At 43.0% G+C, this 25,970-nt stretch overlaps 1 protein-coding gene across 2 annotated transcripts; it reads left to right on the plus strand.

Annotated features, from left to right (window-relative positions):
* The first annotated feature begins 3,285 nt into the window (after positions 1–3,285).
* LOC310787110 (lysine-specific demethylase 4A-like) lies at positions 3,286–24,702 on the plus strand. Of its 2 annotated transcripts, none has more exons than XM_083648454.1 (22): positions 3,286–3,381; positions 4,649–4,815; positions 5,912–6,087; positions 6,701–6,815; positions 7,282–7,475; positions 8,450–8,499; positions 9,090–9,193; positions 9,377–9,514; positions 9,712–10,451; positions 10,703–10,887; positions 12,043–12,440; positions 13,862–13,961; positions 14,371–14,552; positions 15,901–16,105; positions 17,205–17,281; positions 17,700–17,755; positions 19,091–19,199; positions 20,620–20,808; positions 20,996–21,166; positions 21,439–21,558; positions 21,731–21,823; positions 22,383–24,702. In XM_083648454.1, exons 2-22 carry the CDS (start codon positions 4,678–4,680, stop codon positions 22,521–22,523), a joined length of 3,681 nt encoding a protein of 1,226 aa, XP_083504580.1. In that variant the 5' UTR covers positions 3,286–3,381; positions 4,649–4,677; the 3' UTR covers positions 22,524–24,702. The 2 variants fall into 2 exon arrangements, with proteins under 2 accessions (XP_083504580.1, XP_083504581.1); XM_083648455.1 differs by having other exon boundaries at positions 13,865–13,961.
* Positions 24,703–25,970: the final 1,268 nt, after the last annotated feature.

Below are 25,970 nucleotides of genomic sequence, written 5' to 3' on the forward strand. Positions count from 1 at the left end.
CATGGTGGTTCGTGGTACTGTCAGTACTGTCACATCATCATTTCATGGTGGTTCGTGGTACTGTCAGTACTGTCACATCATCATTTCATGGTGGTTCGTGGTACTGTCAGTACTGTCACATCATCATTTCATGGTGGTTCGTGGTACTGTCAGTACTGTCACATCATCATTCCATGGTGGTTCGTGGTACTGTCAGTACTGTCACATCATCATTCCATGGTGGTTCATGGTACTGTCAGTACTGTCACATCTGTCACATCATCATTTCATGGTGGTTCATGGTACTGTCAGTACTGTCACATCATCATTTCATGGTGGTTCATGGTACTGTCAGTACTGTCACATCATCATTCCATGGTGGTTCGTGGTACTGTCAGTACTGTCACATCATCATTTCATGGTGGTTCATGGTACTGTCAGTACTGTCACATCATCATTCCATGGTGGTTCATGGTACTGTCAGTACTGTCACATCATCATTTCATGGTGGTTCATGGTACTGTCAGTACTGTCACATCATCATTCCATGGTGGTTCATGGTACTGTCAGTACTGTCACATCATCATTTCATGGTGGTTCATGGTACTGTCAGTACTGTCACATCATCATTTCATGGTGGTTCATGGTACTGTCAGTACTGTCACATCATCATTTCATGGTGGTTCATGGTACTGTCAGTACTGTCACATCATCATTCCATGGTGGTTCATGGTACTGTCAGTACTGTCACATCATCATTTCATGGTGGTTCATGGTACTGTCAGTACTGTCACATCATCATTTCATGGTGGTTCGTGGTACTGTCAGTACTGTCACATCATTTCATGGTGGTTCGTGGTGGTACTGTCAGTACTGTCACATCATCATTCCATGGTGGTGGAACGTAAAACAATACCATACTACTTTATTGTCAGAGCAAGTCTGATTCTTTTCTTGCATCAGTGCAGCTCCATTTGCAACATGACAAAAAAAGACAAACATTAAGACAGGGCACAAAGATATATATGGCAAAAGACAATATTCAAGGCACTTTAGCGTACTTTTGATCTGGGATTAAGCTGGCAGATTTCGTTTTAGGATTTACTGGTGCACAAAATCGTCACATAATTTGGGTCCACAATTTATCATTTTGCGTTTCAGAACTAGTGCTCATTTCGCAATTTTTGTGGGGTTGTGCTGATACAAAAGTATCCAAGATGGTGCCTGGTGGTGGTCTCACAAGCAAGCCGAGTCTGCACAGCACTGCATTACTTCCTGGACTACACATACATCTGACATGGGCCTTGTACAGAGAGGTGATCTAGTGACACACATTTCTGACTATCGTGCTGATCTTATGAACTCTGCCTTCCCATTTGCAAACACCTGGCTTGACATACATAGATAGGCTAGGAGACGACGTACAAGCCAGATCTGTCTCCGTCAATGGGTCCCCCATTCATGGTATTACAGCTAAACTATTTGATCACTGTGGTGCAGAAAGACAGACTTGTGCGGTGGTGGATCGATATGGTTTTCAATGGATACGAACATCACAAAGTGAGGTGAAATTGAAAGGGGTGGACTATGTTAAGGATTCATTTCGCCTTGTCTTTGAGATGTGCTGTGGGGGTCCAATCTGTTGTATACATGATCTGTTTTCTATTTGTTAATAAAAAGGAGAGAAAAATGTCTGGAAAACCTTGATGTTAATAAAGTTGAATAATTGGGTTTTTAATATAACACCTGTGCCTTTTTTGTTTAAATGTGTGATGTGAATTGAAGTCCAGTGGACCTGCCAGCCCTCCCTGCCATTCACAGCAGATGGTGGGTATATTAACACACACACACACACACACACACACACACACACACACACACACACACACACACACACACACACACACACACACACACACACACACACACACACACACTCCTCTCCCATGTTTTTCTCTCCTTTCTCTTTCCCTCACATATTGCCTGTCAATGAAGAGCTGAGAGAAGTGTTTTAAATTCATTCTGTTTCATTTGTCAGGCAAGTTTCAGAAGCAAATGTTAGCTCAACAGGATTAATAAGACATCTGTTAGTATCAGGATGCATTGGCCTAGAAATGAGAGAAACAATGGAGCAGTGACAGCAATGACAATTTATTGTCCCCTTTTCTTTATACACATTTCAGCATGAAAACATGGCATTCAATGACATATTTAAAACATAGATTATATGTTATATATATATATATATATATATATATATATATATATATATATATATATATATATATACCATACTATTTATACAGTATATAGAGTATATATATATATATATATATATATATATATATATATATATATATATATATATATATATATATATATATATATATATATATATCAATCATAGATAAAAGCTATGAATTTAGCAACATAAAGCCTGAAGGGCAATTTAAATAAGCGTAATAAGATCAAGTCATTTATAAAACAGTTTAAGAGCGTGAGGAAGAAAAGATAGTTTATGTCTTTTGGTTCTGCATGTGGGCAGTGGGCACAACGTATTCTCTATATGCCGACAGAGAGAGTAAGTGGAAGTTGAGGGTGGATGGATACATTTAGGCTACTTTCCATACACGTCCATGGCATTATTAATTTATTTACCTAATCAGAGTGCCTTGGCATTTGACTGTCATCATCCACACTTGAAAGTAAGCCTCTTTCTTCAGACAGACCTTGATATTTTTTGCTTGTATTATTTAACTAGACATCTCGTGAGCTATGCGTGCTCGATTCCTAGGCTGCGCGGCCTGTCTGTCATCACTGATGACATCATCAATGGGCCTCTTATGACATCACTGATGATGTCACAATTTATGACATCACTGAGAGGAAAATAGATTTGTCCTGGCTCTCCCCTATTTACTGTCTGCTGAGTGGGAGAGCTCTGCACAATGTACAGTAGGGTAGTAGTCAATCGGGCTGCAGCATCAAAGAATCGGGCTTGACTAATATAAAGTAAAACTTGATTGAAACTAGAAAGACAGGGAGATACATGCAAATTATGTGTTACAGCACTATGAAAAAGACGTTTTGTATTAAAATGAATAACTCACAAGTAAATCCACAAGTGGGCACCATACTTTAAAAGGTCAATCATTATGTTTTTTCTTTAATTATCATAATATATCGGAGGGGAGGGGTCTATAGGAAATAAGGCGTTGTGATTGGTCTGAAGTGTACGGAAGCCCCTCCCTCCCCTGCTTCATGTAAACAAACACACACTGGGCATGCGTCACTAGCAATAATGGAGGACTATCTTTTCTACCCGGACTGATGATGTCTGTATTTACACTCTGTTTGCAGTGATCTGAGGTGGAAAAACAACTCGCCTACATTTCAGCGCATGTAAGTATATGTTTACCACTTTAGCACCGACTCGTTTGCAGGAAACTAAGCGCATTTCCAAGTTTGATCACAAGAAGCTGACGGTCAGCAACAAGACATGTCTGCTTAGCTGAGAGAGGAGGCAGCTGTCAGATCTTTGACTCTTCTGCACACTTCGCTGGCTTCTTTTGGAATTATCCCCACTTTTTACACGGCGACTTGCATTGCCTAATATTGCCACAACTTCCTCTTTACTTGTGCATGTGGTCATGGTAAGGTTATTGTTGCCCACACTTTTTTTGATTCGTGTAACGTTAGGGCAATCTAGCCAGCAGATAGCACGTTAGCTAACGGGCTAGCTCAATATTTTTCCGATGAAGAGGACTGTCAGTGGGCCCTGGTTTTAACAGACGTCACATTCAGCCAATCACAAACGTAGAAACGTATTTAGTCAGGATATTGTCCAATTACAACTGCGAGTGGGCGGGTCTCTAAATCTCCAGTCCAGTGTGTCGCTAACGTTACTGTAAAGCCAGAAACCGCTAACCCGTTATAACGTTAACTACCACCTCTGTTGGCTAACTCCTTTATCATAGCATTGATTTGCAAGCAACTTAACATATCACATATCTAACTAAACTTTTTTGAGATATAGTTTGATCACGGCTGTGTAGTAAGCACTTATAGTCGATACTGACAAGTTGGGTCAAGGAGGGTCTGTCTGGGTCAGTAAAGTACATTACTGGCACATGACTGACAGAGAATCCCATTTATGACACAAGGCACGCAGTTTTGGTACCAATAACAGTCAGAAAAAGTTGAAGAAACTCTGCTTTTTACAGTGCTTCTACAGAAGCTGTTAGCTAGCAGCTAATATGTTTACAAGCCAAAGTCAACTATACAGGAATGCTATATAGACGGTTTTCACGGAATTGTGTTGCTAGAGAACATTGTGGAACCTAGCTTATGTCCTGCCAGTTATTGTACTAGCAAACACTGCAATAGGAAAGCTGGGGGCAATTTAGAATGTTTATGTTGTCAAGTTAAAAACATACAGGAGTGCAACTTTCTTTGACATGAATTGGTCTCGGTGGCATTTGCAGAGTGCACAGGTTCACTAAGTTATGTCTGTTTAGCCCTGTTTAATTTAATTATTTATATTTATTATGCCAATTTTAGACTCAGAAAATATGTATACAGTATGTTCTACAATGCACACACAATATTTCATGCATATTAAATAACTAATACTAGCAGGATATTTTCATTCCCATGTTCCATTGAGCAGAGGGGGCCGGTCAAAGTAGCAGTGCCAAGATGACCACAGACACAGCAGCCCCAGCTGCCGGCTCCAGGATCATGACCTTTAACCCCTCAAAGGAGGAATTCAGAGACTTCAGTCGGTACATTGCCTACATGGAGTCACAAGGGGCACACAAGGCCGGAATGGCAAAAGTACGTTTTCTGATATTTTCTTATTCTTCAGAATTCCATGATGTTTGGTTGTTTCTTTTAGCCTAGTTAAAACCATCCGGATCCATGAACTCACATTCTATTTCCTTCCTGCGGTTCCGTCTGGACTCCAAGCAGTCCACAGTCATTTCGGTGGGTGTGAGTACTTGCTCAGACAACTCCTTCAGCCAATCAGCGTCGCCAAATCCAGTCCTTCAGCCAATCGGCGTCAGAAACAGTCAAATCCAAATCCACTCGGAAGAACGGAGAAAACGTTTTCCGTTTTCGCTGTTGCATACTCCTGTTCTTGTTTAATTGTTGTTATTGGGTCTATTTCTGCAATAAATTGAGCATAGCGTTAATTCTGGCCGGCCACGGAGTCAAGCTCCACTCACAACAAACCCAGCCCACATCAGCTGATTTCCTTCTAGGCATTCAATTGGTCAATCTCCTACAGGGCGCCCTATTTAATGCTGCTTCATTTCTGCCTTCTTTTTTCAGCTTCCTCTGCAAGCCGTTTGCGACCCACCTCCACCCAAGCTCCTCCTTTCATGCTGTGTCTGACTTAAACTGTCATTTCTGTTGTCTTTGCTGCTGCTCTGTTCTGTACCTGCGGGTCTTTGCTGCTGCTCTCCCAGAACAGAGCCATACCGACAAATAGAAATATTGCATATTGCAGTAAAAGTAGATTTTTGACTATGGTTGTCCCGACAGAACTGCACTTATAAACTTGACGCACGTTGATGTTACTGCCCGAGCCGCAAAGCCATGGGAGCAGTCATTACTGCTTTGTCCCCGATTGGCCGGTTACGATCAATCAACTACGAGGCAGGTCCCTGGTTGGCCCGTGCACATTGTAATTTCTGAAAAGGCCCGCCCCCGGGCTGGAAGCCAGAGGGTCGCGCGGAACGAAACAAATGTGAGTTCACGACGTGATCGGAAGGTTTACCAGGCTATGTTTCTTCTGCTTCGATTGATTAGCTACACAGGGAGTTGTACCCCCGAACCCTGTCAGTGTGTTGGTGCCTTGCTCATCGAGCTACACACAACAGGAGCACAGGGAAGTGATGCTGGAGAAATCTCAATGCTGTCTTTGCAGGTTGTTCCACCTAAAGACTGGAAGCCCAGGCGGACCTACGACGACATTGACGACCTGGTGATTCCCACCCCCATTCAGCAGGTTGTGACCGGCCAGTCAGGGCTCTTCACACAATACAACATCCAGAAGAAACCAATGACCGTCCGCGAGTTCCGCAAGACCTCCAACTTGGACAAGTGAGTCATATTCAGTAAAAAAACAAAAACAAAACAGTATATATAAAATATCTGCATGACTGAACATTGTTTGTTTAACACACGATGACTGTAGGAATGCTGCGTGCTTTTAACCGGACGTTCAGGATCTTTGGAAGTCTGTCCTTTTGATCTTCAGTCAAGCTTCCTCTATAGACGGTTTTCCCCAGAGTGCAACCCCACAGCACTTCCTTTTTCTCAGCATTCGGCAAACTGCAGAAATATTCACTCGACATCATTACTTTTGTTTTCGCTGCTCAGCTGTATAGACGGTTTTCACGGAATGGTCAGTCCTGCACTTGAATGTTTTTTTTTAATGTCGATAGCAAACACTGCAACAGGAAGTGAGCGGGGGTTCAATTTAGAATGTTTTTGTTGTCAAGTTAAAACCGTCTATAAGGACCTTTTTAGAGACTTTCATGATGGTGTATTACTGTATATATTTCCTTTGGTTTAAGCTTCTACCCTGAACCTTTCTAAATGTTGTCAGAGCGGCATTGATTGGTAAGTGATTCGTTAGGAGAGGTAAAAATAAAAATAAAATAAAAAAGTACATGAGTGCAGCTGAATGTCCTGAAAATATTTGTCTCTCCAGGTACTGCAATCCCCGATATGTGGATTTTGAAGAGCTGGAGAGGAAGTTCTGGAAGAATCTGACCTTCAACCCTCCTCTCTACGGAGCTGATGTCAGTGGAAGCCTCTACGATCCAGTGAGTCTTCAATAGGGATTAAGCCATTGGATAGTACAGTGATCTGCACCTGACATCTATCTCCTCGCTGTGTTGATGCAAACCTTTTACGTTTGTACTCGCACTACCAACCCATTCTTCTTTGCCTCCTTTCTTGCTTTCATTAACAGTTAAAGCAATACTCCACTTAGTTTGAAACTCGGGCGCAGCTGGGACGAGTTTGCAGTGTTGTGATTTTTACTTCCCATTCATAGATCCCGTTTCGGATCGATAGTTCCTGTTTGTCAGACCGGATCTACTTTTATTTGTAAATACAAATTTGAGCATAAAGCAAGAATAGAAATGCAAACGATTGTTTTGTCATTATTAAAAGCGTCTGGTCAAAGCTGCTACGCCTCTCGATGAGGTCTTCTTTGTCACATTTGTTTGTGGTAATTTAGTATGTCTTAAAGTTAGTCACTTGCCTTACGTGACCCCTCCCTCACAGGATGTCACTGAGTGGAACATCGGCCATCTGAACACCATTCTGGACATCGTGGAGAATGAGAGCGGCATCAAGATCAAAGGAGTGAACACACCATACCTCTACTTTGGGATGTGGAAGAGCACCTTCGCCTGGCACACCGAGGACATGGATCTGTACAGCATCAACTACCTTCACTTCGGAGAGCCCAAGTCCTGGTAAGGTCACTACAACAGATCCTCACACGTCTTATAAAGGAAAGAGGGGAAAAAACACGTTCTGTGTCAATCCAGAAACCTTACCCCCCCCCCCCCCCCCCCCCCCCATTGTGACAATTGCTTGTCTAATTACCGTAAATTCCGGACTATAAGCCGCACCGGTGTATAAGCCGCACCTTCAAAGTTGACTATTTTTTTCTTATATAAGCCGCACCGGACTATAAGCCGCGGGTGTTTTAATGGTATTTTTTTTTTTTTTTTTTGTGTTTTAATGTTTAATTACCATATGTAAGGGTTCATGCACAGAGGGGATTGTAGAGGAAGCTCCCATTTATTAACATTTCAACAAAACAACATAACACAACACCACCTGTGTTGTTTTTTACAGTGCACACAGTGTCATACAGTGTCATACAGTGTGGTGAAAAGAGGGCAAGAGAGGAAATTAAAACTTATTATAGTTATATAGGATTTATAGTTAGAAAGAGTGCTAAAAAAGAGATTTTTTTTTTTTTTTTTTTTTTTTTTTTTGAAAAAATCCATAGATAAGCCGCACCGTTATATAAGCCGCAGGGGCCAAAAAAGGCCAAAAAACTGGAAAAAAGGTGCGGCTTATAGTCCGGAATTTACGGTAGATTCGGAAAAAGTCCAGTGATTCCTTGCGATTTCTCTCTCAATAGAACTGAATTCATAGGAGTTCCACCACGACATACTTTAAATGTTAGTCGAGTACTTGTCCTTGGCAGTCATATTTGCAGTGTTTTCACACTGCCATGACTTCCAAAACAGTGTTCCATTAGCGTATAAAAACAGGCTATACAACAAGCAAACCTGACTTTGGAAGGAAAGGAAATATATATATAAAAAAGACAGATACAATCCCAAAGTCATTTTTTTATATGTACACATAACCTGCTACATCACAGGTATGTGCTTCAAAGTCATGATAGTAATACTATTCTGTTCTTCTACAGGTATGTTGTCCCACCAGAACATGGGAAACGACTGGAACGACTTGCCAAGGGTACGTAAGGGGTTCCTACAGGGACTCGTTTATGATTTGGATTTTGTTTGGGATGGGACAATATGCTTATCTCACCATTCTATTCAATACGTATGGGCTTCGTCCGGGTAGTGTAGCGGTAGATTCCCTACCTACCAACACGAGGGTCGCAGGTTCGCACCCCCGTGTTACCTCCGTAACCATGTCCATACAGGCACGATTGGCTGGTGTCTGCGGGTGGGAAGCCGGATTGGGGTATGTGTCCTGGTCGCTGCACTAATGCCTCCTCTGTTCGGTCGGGGCGCCTGATCTGGGTGGAAAGGAACTGGTGGGAATAGCGTGATCTTCCCACGTGCTACGTCCTGCCGGTTATTCTGCCCCTGTCAAGTGAAAAGAAGCGGCTGGCAACTGCGCATGTCTCGGAGGAGGCATGGTGCTAGTCTCGGGTCTCCCCAGATCGGCAGAGGGGAAAATGGTCCAACTACAATTGGGGGGAAAATAGAACGGAATGAAATGAATCGGAATGAAATTCCGATGGAATGAATCGGAACAAAGCAAACGAGCTAAGACAGAATGAGTTCAAATGAAATTGTTGATGATTGTGCTTCCAGGTTTCTTTCCAGGGAACGCTCAGAGCTGTGAAGCTTTCCTGCGCCACAAGATGACTTTAATCTCGCCCTCAATCCTGAAGAAATATGTCATACCGTTTGAGAAGGTGACCTTTCATTCACTTGATGTCTCTGCTGAAGTCAATATAATACACTTTATTTATATAATGGAGTCGTTAGAAAGAGCTGAACAAACAGGCAGTGAAGACAAACAAGTAAATAAAATAAAAATGGAACTATGAATGAATATTATGATGATATGATGTTCCTGTTTGTTTTCTGGTGTTCAGGTCACTCAGGAGGCCGGGCAGTTCATTGTGACGTTCCCTTTTGCTTATCATGCTGGTTTCAACCATGGCTTCAACTGCGCTGAATCCACCAACTTTGCCACTCAGCGATGGATTGATTACGGCAAACAAGCAACGCTGGTATTCCAAAGCTTCAGGAATATATTAGTCATCTCTGTCGCTAGAAATAGCCGATCTCAGGTGGTAGGAAATGGCTGCATCTTGTGTTCAGTATGTGAAGATTGTCTTGATGGTGTGTGAGTGTGAGTGCATGTTTCTGTCACTGTAACGTATCTTCACAGCTCTTCAAGGTAAAGTCCATCTCCTTTTCCTCCCAGTGTTCCTGCCGTCAGGACATGGTGAAGATCTCCATGGACGTCTTCGTACGCAAGTTTCAGCCCGAGCGTTACAAGCTATGGAAGGCAGGGAAGGACAACGCGCCCATCGACCATGCCAAGCCCACGCCAGAGGCTGCCCACTTCCTGTCAGGAGAGAAGGTGGAGCCAGAGGCTGCTGAGTTCCTGACAGGGGAGAAGGTGGAGCCAGAGGCTTCTGAGTTCCTGTCAGGAGAGAAGGTGGAGCCAGAGGCTTCTGAGTTCCTGTCAGGGGAGAAGGTGGAGCCAGAGGCTTCTGAGTTCCTGTCAGGGGAGAAGGTGGAGCCAGAGGCTGCTGACCTCCTGTCAGGGGAGAAGGTGGAGCCAGAGGCTGCTGAGTTCCTGACAGGGGAGAAGGTGGAGCCAGAGGCTGCTCAGTTCCTGTCAGGGGAGAAGGTGGAGCCAGAGGCTGCTGACTTCCTGTCAGGAGAGAAGGTGGAGCCAGAGGCTGCTGACTTCCTGTCAGGGGAGAAGGTGGAGCCAGAGGCTGCTGAGTTCCTGTCAGGGGAGAAGGTGGAGCCAGAGGCTGCTGAGTTCCTGTCAGGGGAGAAGGTGGAGCCAGAGGCTGCTGAGTTCCTGTCAGGGGAGAAGGTGGAGCCAGAGGCTGCTGAGTTCCTGACAGGAGAGGAGCCGTCAAAGGGCAGTCCCGGTGAGGCCGTCGTCCAGGATGCCACTAATACAAATCCTGTCCAGGATGAGAAAAGGTCTGTGTTCACACTCACTGCGTTGACTTTGAGAAAGCCACTTCTACTATTGTTACCAGTTATTCCACTACAGTATATTTTATTTTCCTGCAGTGAGGGGGAACTAATGTTAGGTGTGGAAAAAATGGTGATAGCGTCCAGTGTACCCCACTAAAACACAAACTAAGATACGGCCATTAAAATATAAGTCGAATTCAAAGGCACCTGTAAACTAGGCACATTGGCATAGAAATCTTTTCTCCATACTCCAGTCCAGAGCCCAAGACTGGGACAAAGCGTCAGCACGATGCCGTTGAAGCTCCAGAGGATGGAACGCCAGAGCTCACAGAGAGGGAGGCCAGGGAGACGCAGCGCAAGAAGGCCAAGCTGACAAAGAAGCAGTCGCCTGGTAAAGTCCCCATCAAGCCAGATAAAGTCCCCATCAAGCCAGATAAAGGTACCTCACAGCTCAAAGGCAAAGTATCATTGTTTGTTTTGGCTTCACTATGTAATAAATTCAACTCATGTCTGACAACAAACAGATGGTACAATATGAAAATGCAGAGGATGAATTTCCCCTCGGGGATAAATAAAGGATAACTTAACTTAACTTAAAAATAATAGGTCGTAATTTAGTTTCCCGCCCCCCCAGCATCACAGTTGGCTGTGAGTAATATAATAATATACACATAATAAAAGATATACCTTTTAAATATAAAGGTACAAGTGGTGATTTAGCGTAATGAGATGTGAGATGAAACTTCAATGATTTTCTTTATTACCTATTCAACCCATTTAGAAGGACATTTTCTTTCATTTTGACACATCACTACATTATCAGTCACTAGAGGGAGACCTGCAGCATTGGGCTGGCTCAGTGGTTAGCACTGTCGCCTCACAGCAAGAAGGTCGTGGGTTTGAATCTCCACCCCGGTCCTTTCTGCGTGGAGTTTGCATGTTCTCCCCGTGTTTGCGTGGGTTTCCTCTGGGTGCTCCAGTTTCCTCCCACCCACAGTCTGAAGATATGCTGTGTTTGTAAACATACTTATGTGTAGATATATGATGTAGTAGTATAGGGGTCTTCAACCTTTTTCAGCCCAAGGACCCCTTGGTTGATAGAGAAACAGAGCAGGGGCCCCCTACGATTAAAAATCAAATAAGCTTGTTTTGCATTTTGAGCGTGAGCTATTTTAACATTTATAATCCAGCGCACATCAGGATATCGGGGTTGACACTTCTTTTTATTAATAGATTACATAAAAAAATCAAGAAGGAGCGAACAATGAGTTTCGCATATTGCTTCATCGGATTCGCATTGTAAATCATTTTTGTCAAAAGTAGCTTATTATTGCCTCTTGAGTTTACTCAATATTATTATTTTAGTCTAAAATAAAAAATCTTCAAAAAATTTCACAAACTACTGATGAAAATTGGTGGACCCGTTGCAGTACCTCTGCGGACACCCTGGTCGCCCCGGACCACCTGTTGAAGACCACTGATGTAGTATGACTGATGATGCTGATGCTAATGCTAAGGGTCTATCAGCAAACATAAGTGAAATTGGTATGGGCGGGTGATAGGTTTACTATTGTTTCCCTGCGTCTTCTTTCAGACCCCGTGAAAGTCAAAGTAGAACCAAAGAAGGAGAAATATGTCAAGCCACAGCCTAAATCTCCGTCTAAAGCCAATGCTAGGAAAGCCTCCAAGACCAAGAGACGAAGCTCCGCCAAAAAAGTGAAAAACGACGTGGTCTCCGCCGGAGACCCCGCCCCCCCCGAGCCGGTGGACAGCCAGGCAGAGGCGGAGGCTCCGGGCGGGGGGGAGGAGCCTCAGCCTGCCAGCAGCTCCAGCCCGCCACACGGGCTGTTCCAGCGCACGCTCAGCCCCGCCGACGTGCTGCACGTCCACAGCTACGCCAAGGAAAACTACGCAGAGGAAGAAGCCCCGCCCCCCAAGCTGGAGAGCAAGAGCGACAGCAGCGACAACGAGACGGACAAAGACCACCAACAGGTGAGCAGAGCTGAGTGCACCTGGAGATACGCTACTGTAGGAAGCACACTATGATCACATACTCCAGCTCCATTCTCATGTCAATCTGACTGTAAACAATGACCGCAGCGCACGGTAGTGGAAGTCTTCAAGATTCAAGATTCAAGATTTTTATTGTCACTCCGTAGTACAAGTATCACGTGTGAAATTCTTGTGCTGTGGACTCTGTTTACAACATAGTACAAAATATAACAGGGCATATGAGTGCAAAAACAACAAGAGACACAACAAGCAATAAGGCAGTAGAGTGATAAGACAAGTCAGAGACAGTGACATATTCACTGCACATAGGTGCACATGGCATGTGCATACTTTAGACATACTTAAACATAGTCGACGTTCTGTTTGCACAGGTGCAAATAGCATATACCTAATTAAACATACAATTAAACATTAGACATACGTAATGGTAGCAGCTACAGTATGGTACAGTATAGCTACTACACTATTTGTGTATGTTAAGGAGTCTCGTGGCCTGCGGGAAGAAACTGTCCCTCAAGCGATTTGTGCGTGCTTTTGGGACCCTGTTGGCGGGACGTCCGCTGTACACCTGGGGCCAGTTGCACCAAGTGGTCTTAACTATGCCTGTTCGTAACTCCTACGTCGGTCTTAGTTAAGACCAGTCTTTAGAGTGGACTTACGCCTGCACCAACAGGGCTTACATCTGGTCTTAACTACGCCGGTCGTAGCGATGCACGTCCATGTGAAAGCATGGGAATGCCCACTGGAATGCGGCACGCGACCTGTTTAGAAGAGTGTGCTGACGTCAAATGACGCTCCGCGGATGGGTAATCGGCTGTGTGGCTAATGTTAGCGTTACATGGCAGTAAAATGCCACTGAATGACCAAATTGATTTAACTTTTAACCATTTCGATTTAAACTTTCCATACGGACCCCCAGCATTGGTTAGTTGTTAACGTCGTGACTATATTTATAACGTTTATAACGTACTCCGGTTTGCGGTTTATAATTGAGGGCTGAATACAGCCGTGCTGAGGGGTTGTGACTATTGCGCAACACACAGGTGAAAACCGTCTATACTGCACCTTACGCCTGCTCTGGACTAGGCGTAATATGTACGACCGGTCTTAGTGAGAAAAAGGCTTTCTCAGGTTGGTGCAACCGGCGTAGCTGTTAGGTCGTAAAGTTACGACCGACTTAGCTTAAGACCAGTCGTAAGACCAGTTGGTGCAACCGGCCCCAGAAGCCCAGAAATCTGGACCGTGTGTCCCAGAGTCTTATTAGTCGTCAGACTGATAGACCCTGGGTTCCAGATTGGGTTAGGTGCAGTATAAGACTGCTATATGTGTTGCATTAAGAAGTGTTGAAAAATACCATCCAGGCTGGATTGTGAAGCTGACACAAGCTGATTTTTCTCCAGCAGGGGGCAGAGGACATGACTGGAGACGAAGAGCCAGCCACCCATCTAGGAAAGCTGCCAGGGCATCACCCACTCATTAAGGATGGCATGAGTGATGAAGGTCTGGCGGTCACGTCAACATCATCTTCTCTTAAATACTGTAGCGCAACAATGTTAAAACACCAAACAAAAGTACGAGTACAACTGTCTGTCTCACAAACACAGTCATACCAGAATGTATGTACGTATAATCTATTATGAGGCATGTCATAATGATATAGCATGAACATTGGTTGACGATGCAAAAGTAACGCATATGTGTTGATAATATAATCAAGCTTATATTGAATTCAATTAATACAATGAAGCAGCAGTGCCCACTGTCCAGAGGATCAAAAGTATTGACTTATGTACAGAAGCTGATTGAATGATAGATGACGGTCTGTGTTGTGGTTTCACAACACACGCCTTTTTAATTCCCCAATATTGGACCGGATATGAATGATGTCCTCGTTGTGTCCGCGCCTCAGAGCTGCCGGAGGAGGAGCCGGTGGAGGAGGGAGGTCTGCAGGGGGAGAGCTGGGCCAAACCCCTGGCCCACCTGTGGCAGAGCCGACCGCCCAACCTGAAGAAAGAGAGGGAGTACAACCAGCGCATGGGCACCAAGCCTCCATACTGCTCCATCTGCATGCTGTTCCACACATACCAGCGGGTGAGCACAAAGCAGACTCATGCTCGTCCAATCAAAAGAGCGGTAGGGATTGCAAGAACATTGGTAGAACTTTTCTCCTCCTACTAGAGCTGAACAATTACCCGTAATCAGAGGAAGAGAGGGGGGGGGGGGGAATCGCAATATGAACTTCTGCATTTCAAATTGCAGAAATCATTCATTCATTCAATGGCTTTCCTCGTTAGGCAGGTCTCATCACAGCAAGAGATAACATGTATGGTCAGAATTGCATATATATATATATATATATATATATATATATATATATATATATATATATATATATATATATATATATATATATTATATATACATATATAAGAAGATTGGGATGTCCTTGGTGCTGTCATTTATCTGGCTCTTTAATGAGCTTTTAGGTTAATCTGATTTTGCCTGACACAATGTACAGTAGGTGGCAAAAAAGATTGGGCGGTAAATTGTCCTGGGCGAGCAGAAGGACAAGCAGATCAAACACCGTGACTGAAAGCTCAGAGCACAAAGTGTGTTGACACCACAGAGAGACACAGCCGCGCAACTTCTGTTGTCGAGGAGAAAAACACCTGCTAAGATCCACAGGGAGAGAGTGGCACAGCTGGTACTCTGCTAAGATCTACAGGGAGAGAGTGGCACAGCTGGTACTCTGCTAAGATCCGCAGGGAGAGAGTGGCACAGCTGGTACTCTGCTAAGATCCGCAGGGAGAGAGTGGCACAGCTGGTACTCTGCTAAGATCCGCAGGGAGAGAGTGGCACAGCTGGTACTCTGCTAAGATCCGCAGGGAGAGAGTGGCACAGCTGGTACTCTGCTAAGATCTGCGGGGAGAGAGTGGCACAGCTGGTACTCTGCTAAGATCCGCAGGGAGAGAGTGGCACAGCTGGTACTCTGCTAAGATCTGCAGGGAGAGAGTGGCACAGCTGGTACTCTGCTAAGATCCGCAGGGAGAGAGTGGCATAGCTGGTTATAGTTTACAGGTCCAGTTTGGGGCAGAGAAGCACATTTTACAGAGACCGAAGACTGAGGTGTGGGATATATAATTTTGGATCCTGGTCAGCAGTTCTTATTCTCAGCATATTCCTGAGAGATGCTGGGAACACACAGAGCCTGTACTTATGGACCTCCTGTGGAAAAATACACCAGATTTCGCTTTTTAAATAGGCAGGCAATTGAGAGTGATAATGATATTGGTGTAAAAAATGGGGGGGGGGGATAGCTAATATGGATTTAGTCAATTCTAAAAAAAAAAACTAGCACCACGGCAAAATGGCTGTTGAGTTTCTAATTCATGTTAGGTGTTTTAAGCATAATGTTATCATGTGCTCTGTCTGCTCCCAGACGGAATGTGCAAACGGTGCAGACAGTCCGGTGATGGTGTCCGGTGGGCGGATGCGGACCAAGCCTCTGATCCCAGAGATGTGCTTCAGCACCATCACAGAGGAGGACTCTGAGTGTGAGGACCAGCCCGTCACACCCCACCTGCAGGAGGACGGGACCAGCCTCCTCATCAGCTGCTCCCAATGCAGCGTCCGCGTTCACACCAGTCAGTACTTACACTCCACCTCAATCACATGTTGCTGCCTCGCACTTACTTTGACTACCTTAAGTCGCTGTTGGTTATAAATGTGTCACAATGGCTACACTTACATACACAAGTAATCTGGAATTTGGCCGCGCTCTGGTTAAGATCTTTTTCAGGATACGCTGATTATTCCTGTTGTTGTTATGAATATGCAAATTAACTGAATATTTCTGTTCAAGCGTAGGGTCTAAAACACGGGAAAGAAAGGGTGATTTTGTTGATGTCAAAAACCAAAAACAGAAGCAGTAACTGCTCGTACAGACTACCCGACAGTTGCCAATCGTCAGTCGATGTCTTTGTGTCAATTGAGTTTTCACACTATATGACTGAGCTGCGACAGGGGATCACACGTTACAAGATGTTTCACCAGGAGAATCCTCAACGAGTCCACAAACGCAGTCTCACACCGGCTGTAATTCTTTCTAAGCACATGCTCGCACAACATACAGGTATATGAGTCATTTACGGCGCAATTGGTTCAAATTAAGATTGATTAAGTTGGCTGCTATCTCAAATATTATTTTCGGGTTTCAATAGATAATAGAATGATCTTAGTAATCATCTAATTTGCATAGCTACTTAAAGGGGGACTTACCCCCAGGTTTCCCGACACGAGCAGATATTGAGCTTTCCTCCCCACCCACCTCCACAGCTGACTTCTATCTCGACCAACGTGACCTCCATACCCAGAGTGCATTGCGCCCTGAAGAAAGCCGACCTCCTGTCTGAAATGATATCTCTGTAATAACATCATGATGGAATAATCTGATCCTCAGGATCAGTCATTGGTAAAAAACAAAAACAAACAAACAAAAAAATAAAGCTTGTTCAGTCCAGTAGGGGCATGTGGGAAAGCGGCTGCCAACTGAAGCGATCTAAGGCAATACGGCACCAATTTCAAAAAAACACACGGACTGTCCTTTCTATGCTCTCTAGTTCTGTAACACAGTGCAGAAGTTGCTCTGACTGCAACAGATGTGTTAGATTGTGTGTGTGTGTGTGTGTGTGTGTGTGTGTTTGTGTGTGTGTGTGTGTGTGTGTGTGTGTGTGTGTACTCTAGGCTGCTATGGTGTAGACCCAGCCAGTGTGACCAAGGAGTGGAAGTGCGCGCGTTGCAAGGACAACGCCATGACTGAGGTCAGTGGACACTCACAGGGTGCATTTACTCAACACGGCTTGTTCCTGTTGCTTTTCAACGGGATAAGTCTCAGTGTGTAAATAGTACAAATTATTCTCAGTGTATATATTTATTAGTCATTCCACATTTGTTCTTCAGTTATGCTAAAGCGTTTTGTTTTCCTTCTTCCTGGACCGTGATGAGATGAGATGGACAATGTTTAGTGTTCAAGAATCCATAGAACCCATAGAACCGCAGTTATTTTCCCCTCACACATTCTCTCTTAAATCACTAGATGGCACTAATGAGCTTGTTTGCAGCTACAGTAGCTGTAGCCATTTGCTGGGATACCAGTAAAGTTAACATGTCACGGCAGTGGAAGAGAAAATACTCCAAACATTGTCAGGAGAGTTGATTGACTGTGTCTCGTCTTTGCAGAATTGCTGTTTGTGTTTGCTGAGGGGCGGAGCCCTGCAGAAAGCCAATAACAACAAGTAAGTTGTTGAGTCTTCAGGACACTGGGTGAAAGGGACAAAATATATATAATAATATATATATAAAAAAAAATATAGTATATATATATATATATATATATATATATATATATATATATATATATATATATATATATATATATATATGATTGATTGATTGATTGATTTTTATTAAATGTGTCATGCACTTGACAGTGCCCAGCCCTCATGGGCTTACAAGACACACATATGATATATTATGCAGTACAACATACGCCAACGCCGCAGTAATAAAACTAAATCACAGCATAACATAACATTCACCATATCAGCAAAACAAAATCATTACATCATTTTCTGAACATAACATTTTGCCTTAGCTCCCATGCCTGGGAAAGAAAGTTTCCAATAAAGAAAGTGCCTTTCTTAAAACACAACTCGAGTTTTTCATAATCGTCCATCTCAAAAAAGTCAACATAAATAGAGGACATTTTACTGAACAGTATCTCCCTTACCTCATCATAGACAGTACAATAGAATAGAAAATGAATCTCATTCTCAATTTCACCCAGGTCACAGAGCAAACAAAGTCTGTCTTCTTCAGGGGTAGCATTAAACCTACCAGTCTCCAGTGCAGTATATATATATATATATATATATATACACACACTTTACATTCAGTGATTCCAAGCAAATTATTGTGTCCCAAGCATCCCAAGCTATAGCCTGTGTCCCAAGCAGATGAAAAAATATCATCCTTTCAGAAAGAATAGTTATAATAAAATATTTCATCCTTTGAGAAAGAATGCTTATATAAAAATAATATTTTGAAAAAAGCAAAAAAAAAAAAAAAAGCGAATTGTTCGTAGTCACAGGAAAAATATTTTAAGCAAAGGCAGATGGTCCACTGTCCATCTTTTGGCGAGAGACTTCTAAACACACCTCTTCAGGCTACACCTGGGCCGTTCTTGATTTCCTCTTCTAAATAAAAGCACACAAAAAAGCTGTAAAAGCTACTTATTCCTTCTTAAAACAACTTTCAACCAACGCTACTTATTCCTCTTAAAGTCTTAGCTGATGAAGACAGCTGCACAGTTGATTTCACTACTGTTGACAACTATTGTAAGTCGCTTTGGATAAAAGCGTCTGCTAAATGACATAATGTAATGCAGTAATAATGTAATGGGTCAAGTAATTATCATTGCAACACTCGAAACAGGACAGGTAATAGTATAGTCTATTTATAAAAGTATAGGAGAAGTGTGTAATGAGTATTATTAGACAGTAGGAGTATGTGTTATTATCTTGTGAAAAATGTGCATGTGGCTTACCATGGCTGTTGTGCATGTGTTGCAGGTGGGTACATGTGATGTGTGCTGTGGCCGTGCTGGAGGCGCGGTTTGTCAACATCACCGAACGAAGTCCTGTGGATCTGAGTGGAATACCTTTGCAGAGATTTAAACTGGTGAGTTCAGATCATTACTATCTTAGCATAACATGACATATGCCTTTTATAAGGGGCTGTCATCCAAAAGTAGCAGGGTTTTTCTTGGGAGTGTGTTGTTTAGCACAGTACTACTGCCTAGCAAAAACATTACTAGAGTACCGTAAACTGAAATAAAATAAAGGATCGCAAACGCTTTATTTTCCAGGTCTGCAATTTCATGAAGCCACTTTCAGACATGAACTCTGGACTATGTCCGTTGAATCAGGTCTGGACATTCCCCAGAGTTACCCTTACCGACATGAATTTAACGTTTCTTGATTATACAGAGATAGGCCTATAAAATGGATTACCAGGCGCCACTCTTCAATTCGGCATATATATATAATCCACGGAGCAGTTATATATAATCCATTGAGCAGTTATATATATATAGATATATATAGATATATATATCTATATATATATAGATATATATAGATATATCTATAGATATAGATATATATATATATAATCCACGGAGTTATTTTTCGATTTCGAATCTGTCAGTTATTTTCTTGATTAATCGATTAGTTGTTTGTACTATAAAATGTCAGAAAATAGTGAAAAATGTCCACAACCCAAAAATATTCAGTTAAAAAAAATATATATATATATTCACATTTAAGAAGCTGGAATTAGATGATTTTTACTCTTTTTTTTCTTAAAAATGTTCTCAAACCGATTAATTGATTATAAAAATAGTTGTAGATTAATCTTGTAAGGTCGAGTTGACTCCTAAAAATCAAAACAAACCTACGCCGTTGAGGGGTGGCTGCTATCAGATTTAGCGTGTAGCTGACGCGTCTCCTAACGCAGCTGGTGATGTGAATAACACAGCTCATACAGGAATACGTGTTGGTATGGTGTTTATTTTCACCTTCGTCCATATAACGATAAACAATCATGCACTTGTGTAGGACACATAACTTGCACAAATAAAATAATAATAACGGATCTAAGGCTACAAAACCATCTGCACAAATGATGACGGTCAAAAACTGTTTGCTTCCAGCATTCGATAGCAAAACCAACGCACCTGAGTGTGATTACTGCCAGACCTGTAATTGTAGGCCGGCCACCTTCCCCCAGACTCCACCCACCACCACAGAGCCATCAAAAAAGGGCATTACACCAACTTCACACATATTTGGCTCTTACAAATCTAATAGATTAATCGATGCATCTCTAGTATAAATATCCACTTTACATATCCAAATGTCAACAATGTTAGTACTGCAACTTGTAGAAGCAAAACCGCAATGGACCTGAAAGCCAAACTGAAGGAACATCCACCCAGTGTGAGGTCTTGTGATGAACACCTCGAGGCTTCAGTCTGTACTACTCACACAGCGTGTTGCTGCCTCACATCACATGAGTCTTTTCACTTCCTCTCTGGCAGAAATGTTACTACTGTAAGAAGCGGATGAAGAAGGCTTCTGGCTGCTGTGTGCAGTGTTCTCACGGCCGCTGTCCCACCGCCTACCACCCCACCTGTGCCCAGGCCGCCGGGGTCCTGATGCAGCCCGACCAGTGGCCCTTCGTGGTCTACGTCACCTGCTGCCGGCACAAAGGCCCCACTCAGATCGAGGTAAGCCCGGCCGGCTGGTGAGACTCTGGCAAGCGGACGCACCGGTACCGTTTTCACTTCCGGGTTCCTACACCACTAATGGAAGTTTCACAGGTTGATTTGGATTGCATTACGATGAGGCAAGAGGCCCCAGAACAGAAAGTCACTGGCTGGCTACTCTAATCATCTAATGTATCTCCTCTCACAGCGCAATAAAGCAGCCATGCATGAGCTGACTGTGGGACAGAAGGTGATATGCAAGCACAAGAATGGCCGCTACTACCAGTGTGACGTGGTGCAGCTGACCAAGGAGACGTTTTACGAAGTCAACTTTGACGACGGCTCCTTCAGCGACAATCTGTTCCCTGAGGACATTGTGGTAGGCTTGGGTCGTTTTTTCAATCTTAGCATTTTAAAAGTACATTAAATGAGTTTTGCCTGTAAACCATTTCAAAATGTGTCCTTCAACAGACAACAATATTTTATTCGAGCGTCATGTTTCCTACTTTGTGGAGTAAAATAACGATCATAATAATTACATTTAAAACATCAAGGTGCCACGTCAACCCATGATGTGGTTGTATGCAGCGGTTGGAGAAATGTATTTCTTTGCTCAGAACTACAAGATGTGCTGTATGTTTTGTCCGACAGAGCCGGGACTGCGCCCAGCTCGGGCCCCCACCCCAGGGCGAGGTGTGTCAGGTGCGATGGACAGACGGCTTGGTCTACGGGGCCAAATTTGTGGCAGCTCATGTGATCCAAATGTACCTGGTAAGACTAAGAAGAACCATATATTTCATCAAAATCTGCACAAAATCAGAAATGGAACTCATTGGCCCCCTTAATGAATTTGAGTCAAAAAGCGCGGCCCATTGACTGGGTGGAAGTCATGTTTACCGTGTTTATCCAGAAACACACTGACTATTACTATTACATGGTGCAGGTGGAATTTGAGGATGGCTCGCAGCTAACAACCAAGAGAGATGACGTCTACACTCTGGACGAGGAACTCCCCAAGAGAGTCAAGTCCAGACTGGTGAGGGCAAAGTGTTGGATTTCAACTTTACAATTTCCTAGGATCTCAGGTTTCTTGCATTATCGACAAAGAGATTAATTGGGTTTTGTTTAGAAAACGAACTGGGATTTACAAATGTTGCACTACATCACGAGGGGATTATGTTAAAACAACAACATCAACAACAGAGCATCATGTCACTATGAAAGCATTGCAAACACTCTAATTTAATCCCTGAAACATCCTTAATTTCTCATTACATTAAACATGAACTGTCCATTAAAAGTAATAACGCTTTTAAATAAAGTACGGTTAGTATCATGGTTTGATTCATAAAGACACTAGAAAATCTACATCTAGTGATTTTTTTGCTTGTTTATGCCTTTTGTTCAGGTTTACAGAGTTCTTAATGAGTTCTTAATGGAGAGTTCCTGTCTCCTCAATTATGCCCTTAACTAATTTTAAGGGGATTTGGCATGAATTAAGGGGTGAATTCCTACTATAGTATGTTTCGTTTGCTGTGTCTAAACCAAATGCATGAATCCCCATTCCCCCCCCCCCCCTTTCTCTGTCTCTCCAGTCGAAGGCGTCAGACATGCGTTTCGACGGGATCTTCGAAGAGAAGGAGATTATCCAGGAGTCAAAGAGACAGAGGGTGATCAACTCGCGCTACAGAGGGGACTACATTGAACCTGTGATTTACAGAGCCATCATGGAGTAGCCTCAAAACGTGTCGACTCATCCGCAGACCACCAGCACTGATAGACTGGAACTGTGCTCAATTTCGGTATTTTTCAACCTGGACCCGGTTCTCCTAACTTTTTCTGACTAATCTGAACAACAATTTCTGGATTTTTGTCCAGTATTGACCAAGATCGCGATCATAAGCGAAGCGTCCTTATACATTCACTAACGAGCTTGTTTTGGCAAAGAGATAGGCTCAGATTGTTACTGTATTACAGTAGGAGAGTGAGAGAGAGAACACAAACGATTGTATTTACTTTGCAGCAGCTTGTTCGCCCTCTCTCGGCCTGTTGCTTCTCTCTCTCTCCATGCCCGCTCTTCAGTTTTTTGGAGCTCTTCATCCGCATACGCTGGCTCAAATAAATACGGGCGGCCACCAAATTAAAATGCCTTGTGCATGTTCTCGAAATCAGCGAAATATTCAGCCATTACTTGCAAAATCTTTCAGATACAATAAGCTATGCTTTCTGTATTCCATCACCACAGCTGACTTCCTGCAACAACGCATCTCTCTCTCTCTCTCTCTCTCTCTCATAATAACAATCGGAGCTTGTCAGTGGCAAAAGCATGTTCTTTCAGTGGACGTACATGCACGGCTGGAGCCGAGGTGGGCGGGGCATACGTACACCATGGCTGTTAGGAGGATTGGGTCCAGGTTGAAAAATTTCGAAATTCTCCTTTAACTTAGCAGCTAGCCACTGAGAGAGTGTAGCTCAAAATGACTTCCTTCAGGAACCCCACATTGGGCTGTATTATTATTATTATTATTATTTTGAGTTTTTTTATTGCTCATTCACCCAGCTTTGTTAACTCAAATAGGAGTGTGTTTTCATTGTTTGCCTGGGATCGCCTAGGAAACGAGCATTTTTCCTTCCCATCTTTACAACGGGAAGGGAAGCCCAAGCCAAGTGCAGTAGCTGATGTGCAGGCCCCGCAGTGCCCACTAGTGGTCACTTTTGTGTCTACACATGAACAGACAGCGTTACTGAAAGCAATACGAGGCGATAGCATTGGCTCACTAAAGTAGCGTTTTGACAATAATACATTAAAAACATAACCCCTACACCCGGGCAAGGGTGACATAAGCTTTTCATCCGCAGTAACGTAAAGTTAACTGCTCTTTACTAAACATTTCGATTAACGTTGCCAGTTGGTTATTTTTCCGTTTTGGGGTGCTGTGTGTACAGAAGTTGAATTAAAAGAGGGTGCAATGCCATTTTCTAAACTGATATGCCTCCTCTATTGCTACAATATTAACAGCATTCCTTTCCACTTAATCTTGTAGAGGCAATGAATATAACTTCCATTTTTAGAGTTGTTTTTACCAGCCTATTTATTATGGTGCTTTTGAGAAGGTAACCTCTGCGATACAGATATGAGTCTAGGATGCTGTGGAGGCTGAGGTTGAACGATGTACGTTATATATTTTTTCTACAATATATAGATGAATTTTAAGAGAACCCATTCTGATTTTTAATGCGCTTTGTCTATTCAGTTGGTTCCTTACTCTTCTACTGAAAGTTGTGCATTGCACTTTTATTTAAGTCCAGTTTGAGAGGACATTTTGAATCGTGTGCTGCCATTGCAAATTTGTCAAAAAGTCTGTTTTTACAATGTTAATTGTACATTTATAAGGCGTCTTACAGATTGTGTACCCCTTTCTCCACTTGGCCAAGTTCATCCATCACAATGCACTTATTATAGGGACAAGGTGGACTCAGATGTCCATGGTTCTCCTGTAATTTGCTCTGGTCACAGTGTGAGGCTTTCAGAAAAGAGGAATGATAGTTTTCTAGTTAGTGCTCACCAGTTACAAGTCCGTGCGTTCACGTCTATTCTTCACAAAGTATGAACAGAGTTGTACATGGGAAGGGGAGAGGGAGTTTTCTATTCTATTTTATTGTGTTTTATAAAACATGTTCTATGTGTATTTTCCACAGAAGTCTGTGAGAGCTATAAATGTCATGTAGTCTATTTTGAGATGTTAACTGTGCAGCCAGGAGATGGAGCCGCCTGTTCTGTTGTCTCCTCCTGGTCAGCACTTTAGGCCTGTTCCCCATCCACGTGATACTGAAGATACATACTGGACTTCCAGATTATCATTCAAGCATTTTGTAAACATCATTTGTTTGTTTCAGTAAAGAAATCGGCTTCATGACATTTGTCTTGTTTCGTAATTCCAGATTTACTCCTTTATCATTTATACTAGAAATTAGCGTGCATGCCCATTTTTGGGGTGGACATTCTGGAGATGATGTGCCATTAGCGCACCTTTTTTTTGTTTTTTGTTTTATTATTTTGAAACATGACAGAAGACGGAACATACTGTATTATCCTCAAAAATATATTGCATATTTTGTTTTATGTACTGTATTTTGTGCTGTATATTATATAGGCTATAGTATATTGGCCAAAAATGAGACATTTATGATATATCACTTGTCACAGTTAACTGAGGGAAATCAGACAGAATTTGCGAGTTTTACAGAATTAGGTAGTCCACGACCTCCACTCCCTTTACATCGACCGTTTCACTGTGAATCGATGCTATTGGATCACTGATCATTGAATCGATGAATTCATGCAGATCGATGTATCGTCCCACCCCTAAAATCACCCAGATATTGATGCAACTAAGGATAGCATGTAAAATAGATCTTCAGTCATAAAAAGTCACATGTGGGCATATTACTACACTTAAACATGATGATATATAGCCTAGTTCATATCAAACGTATGAAATTTCTTGGTGGTACAAATAGTTGTTCTATCATAACTCCAGTTTTAATGCCTATTTGGTTGTAATATGCCCTTTTGACAAGAAGGATAATGAAATTGCTCAGTTATTTGGACACATTCAAAATTATAGCCAATTTAAATTCAGATATTTCTGAGAATAAAGTCAGAAATCCCCCAATGCATCCTAAATGCAATCAGTGCCCCCCCTCCGCCCCACACACACAACCTTTGCTGTACCCCACCTTGGCCACCCCAGTGAACATGTGAGAGAACGGCTCTGTGTTGGCTCAGCTGAGCTGACTGCCTGTGGACAGAGAGCCTGGACAGAGGCGGTGGTCAGACAGTGGAGTGGACACCGTGCAGGCCAGGCTGGCTGCTGGACCCTGGAGCTTGAATGGATAACGTTAGCTAGCTCGGGTTGAGTAGTAGAGTAGAGAATGCTTTGACTTCTTATGGCCACATGCCTACCATCAGCTGGCTGGCCAGGAGGCAGGAAGCGCCGAGGAATTCGGGGTCATCTTGAAATAACGGTGTCCGTCCTGGTGAGTCCGTGTGGATGGCTGGCTGGCTGGCTGGCTCTGCTGCTAGTCAGCTACTGTAAGTTAACGTTAGGCATGTTTATTAGCTTGTACCTTTAGCCAGTTTGCTAGATCCCTGTTGTCATCATTCATCTTAGTGGTTTTGA

The sequence above is a fragment of the Poromitra crassiceps genome, assembly GCF_964638095.1.
Source record: "Poromitra crassiceps genome assembly, chromosome: 12".
NCBI lineage: Eukaryota > Metazoa > Chordata > Actinopteri > Beryciformes > Melamphaidae > Poromitra > Poromitra crassiceps.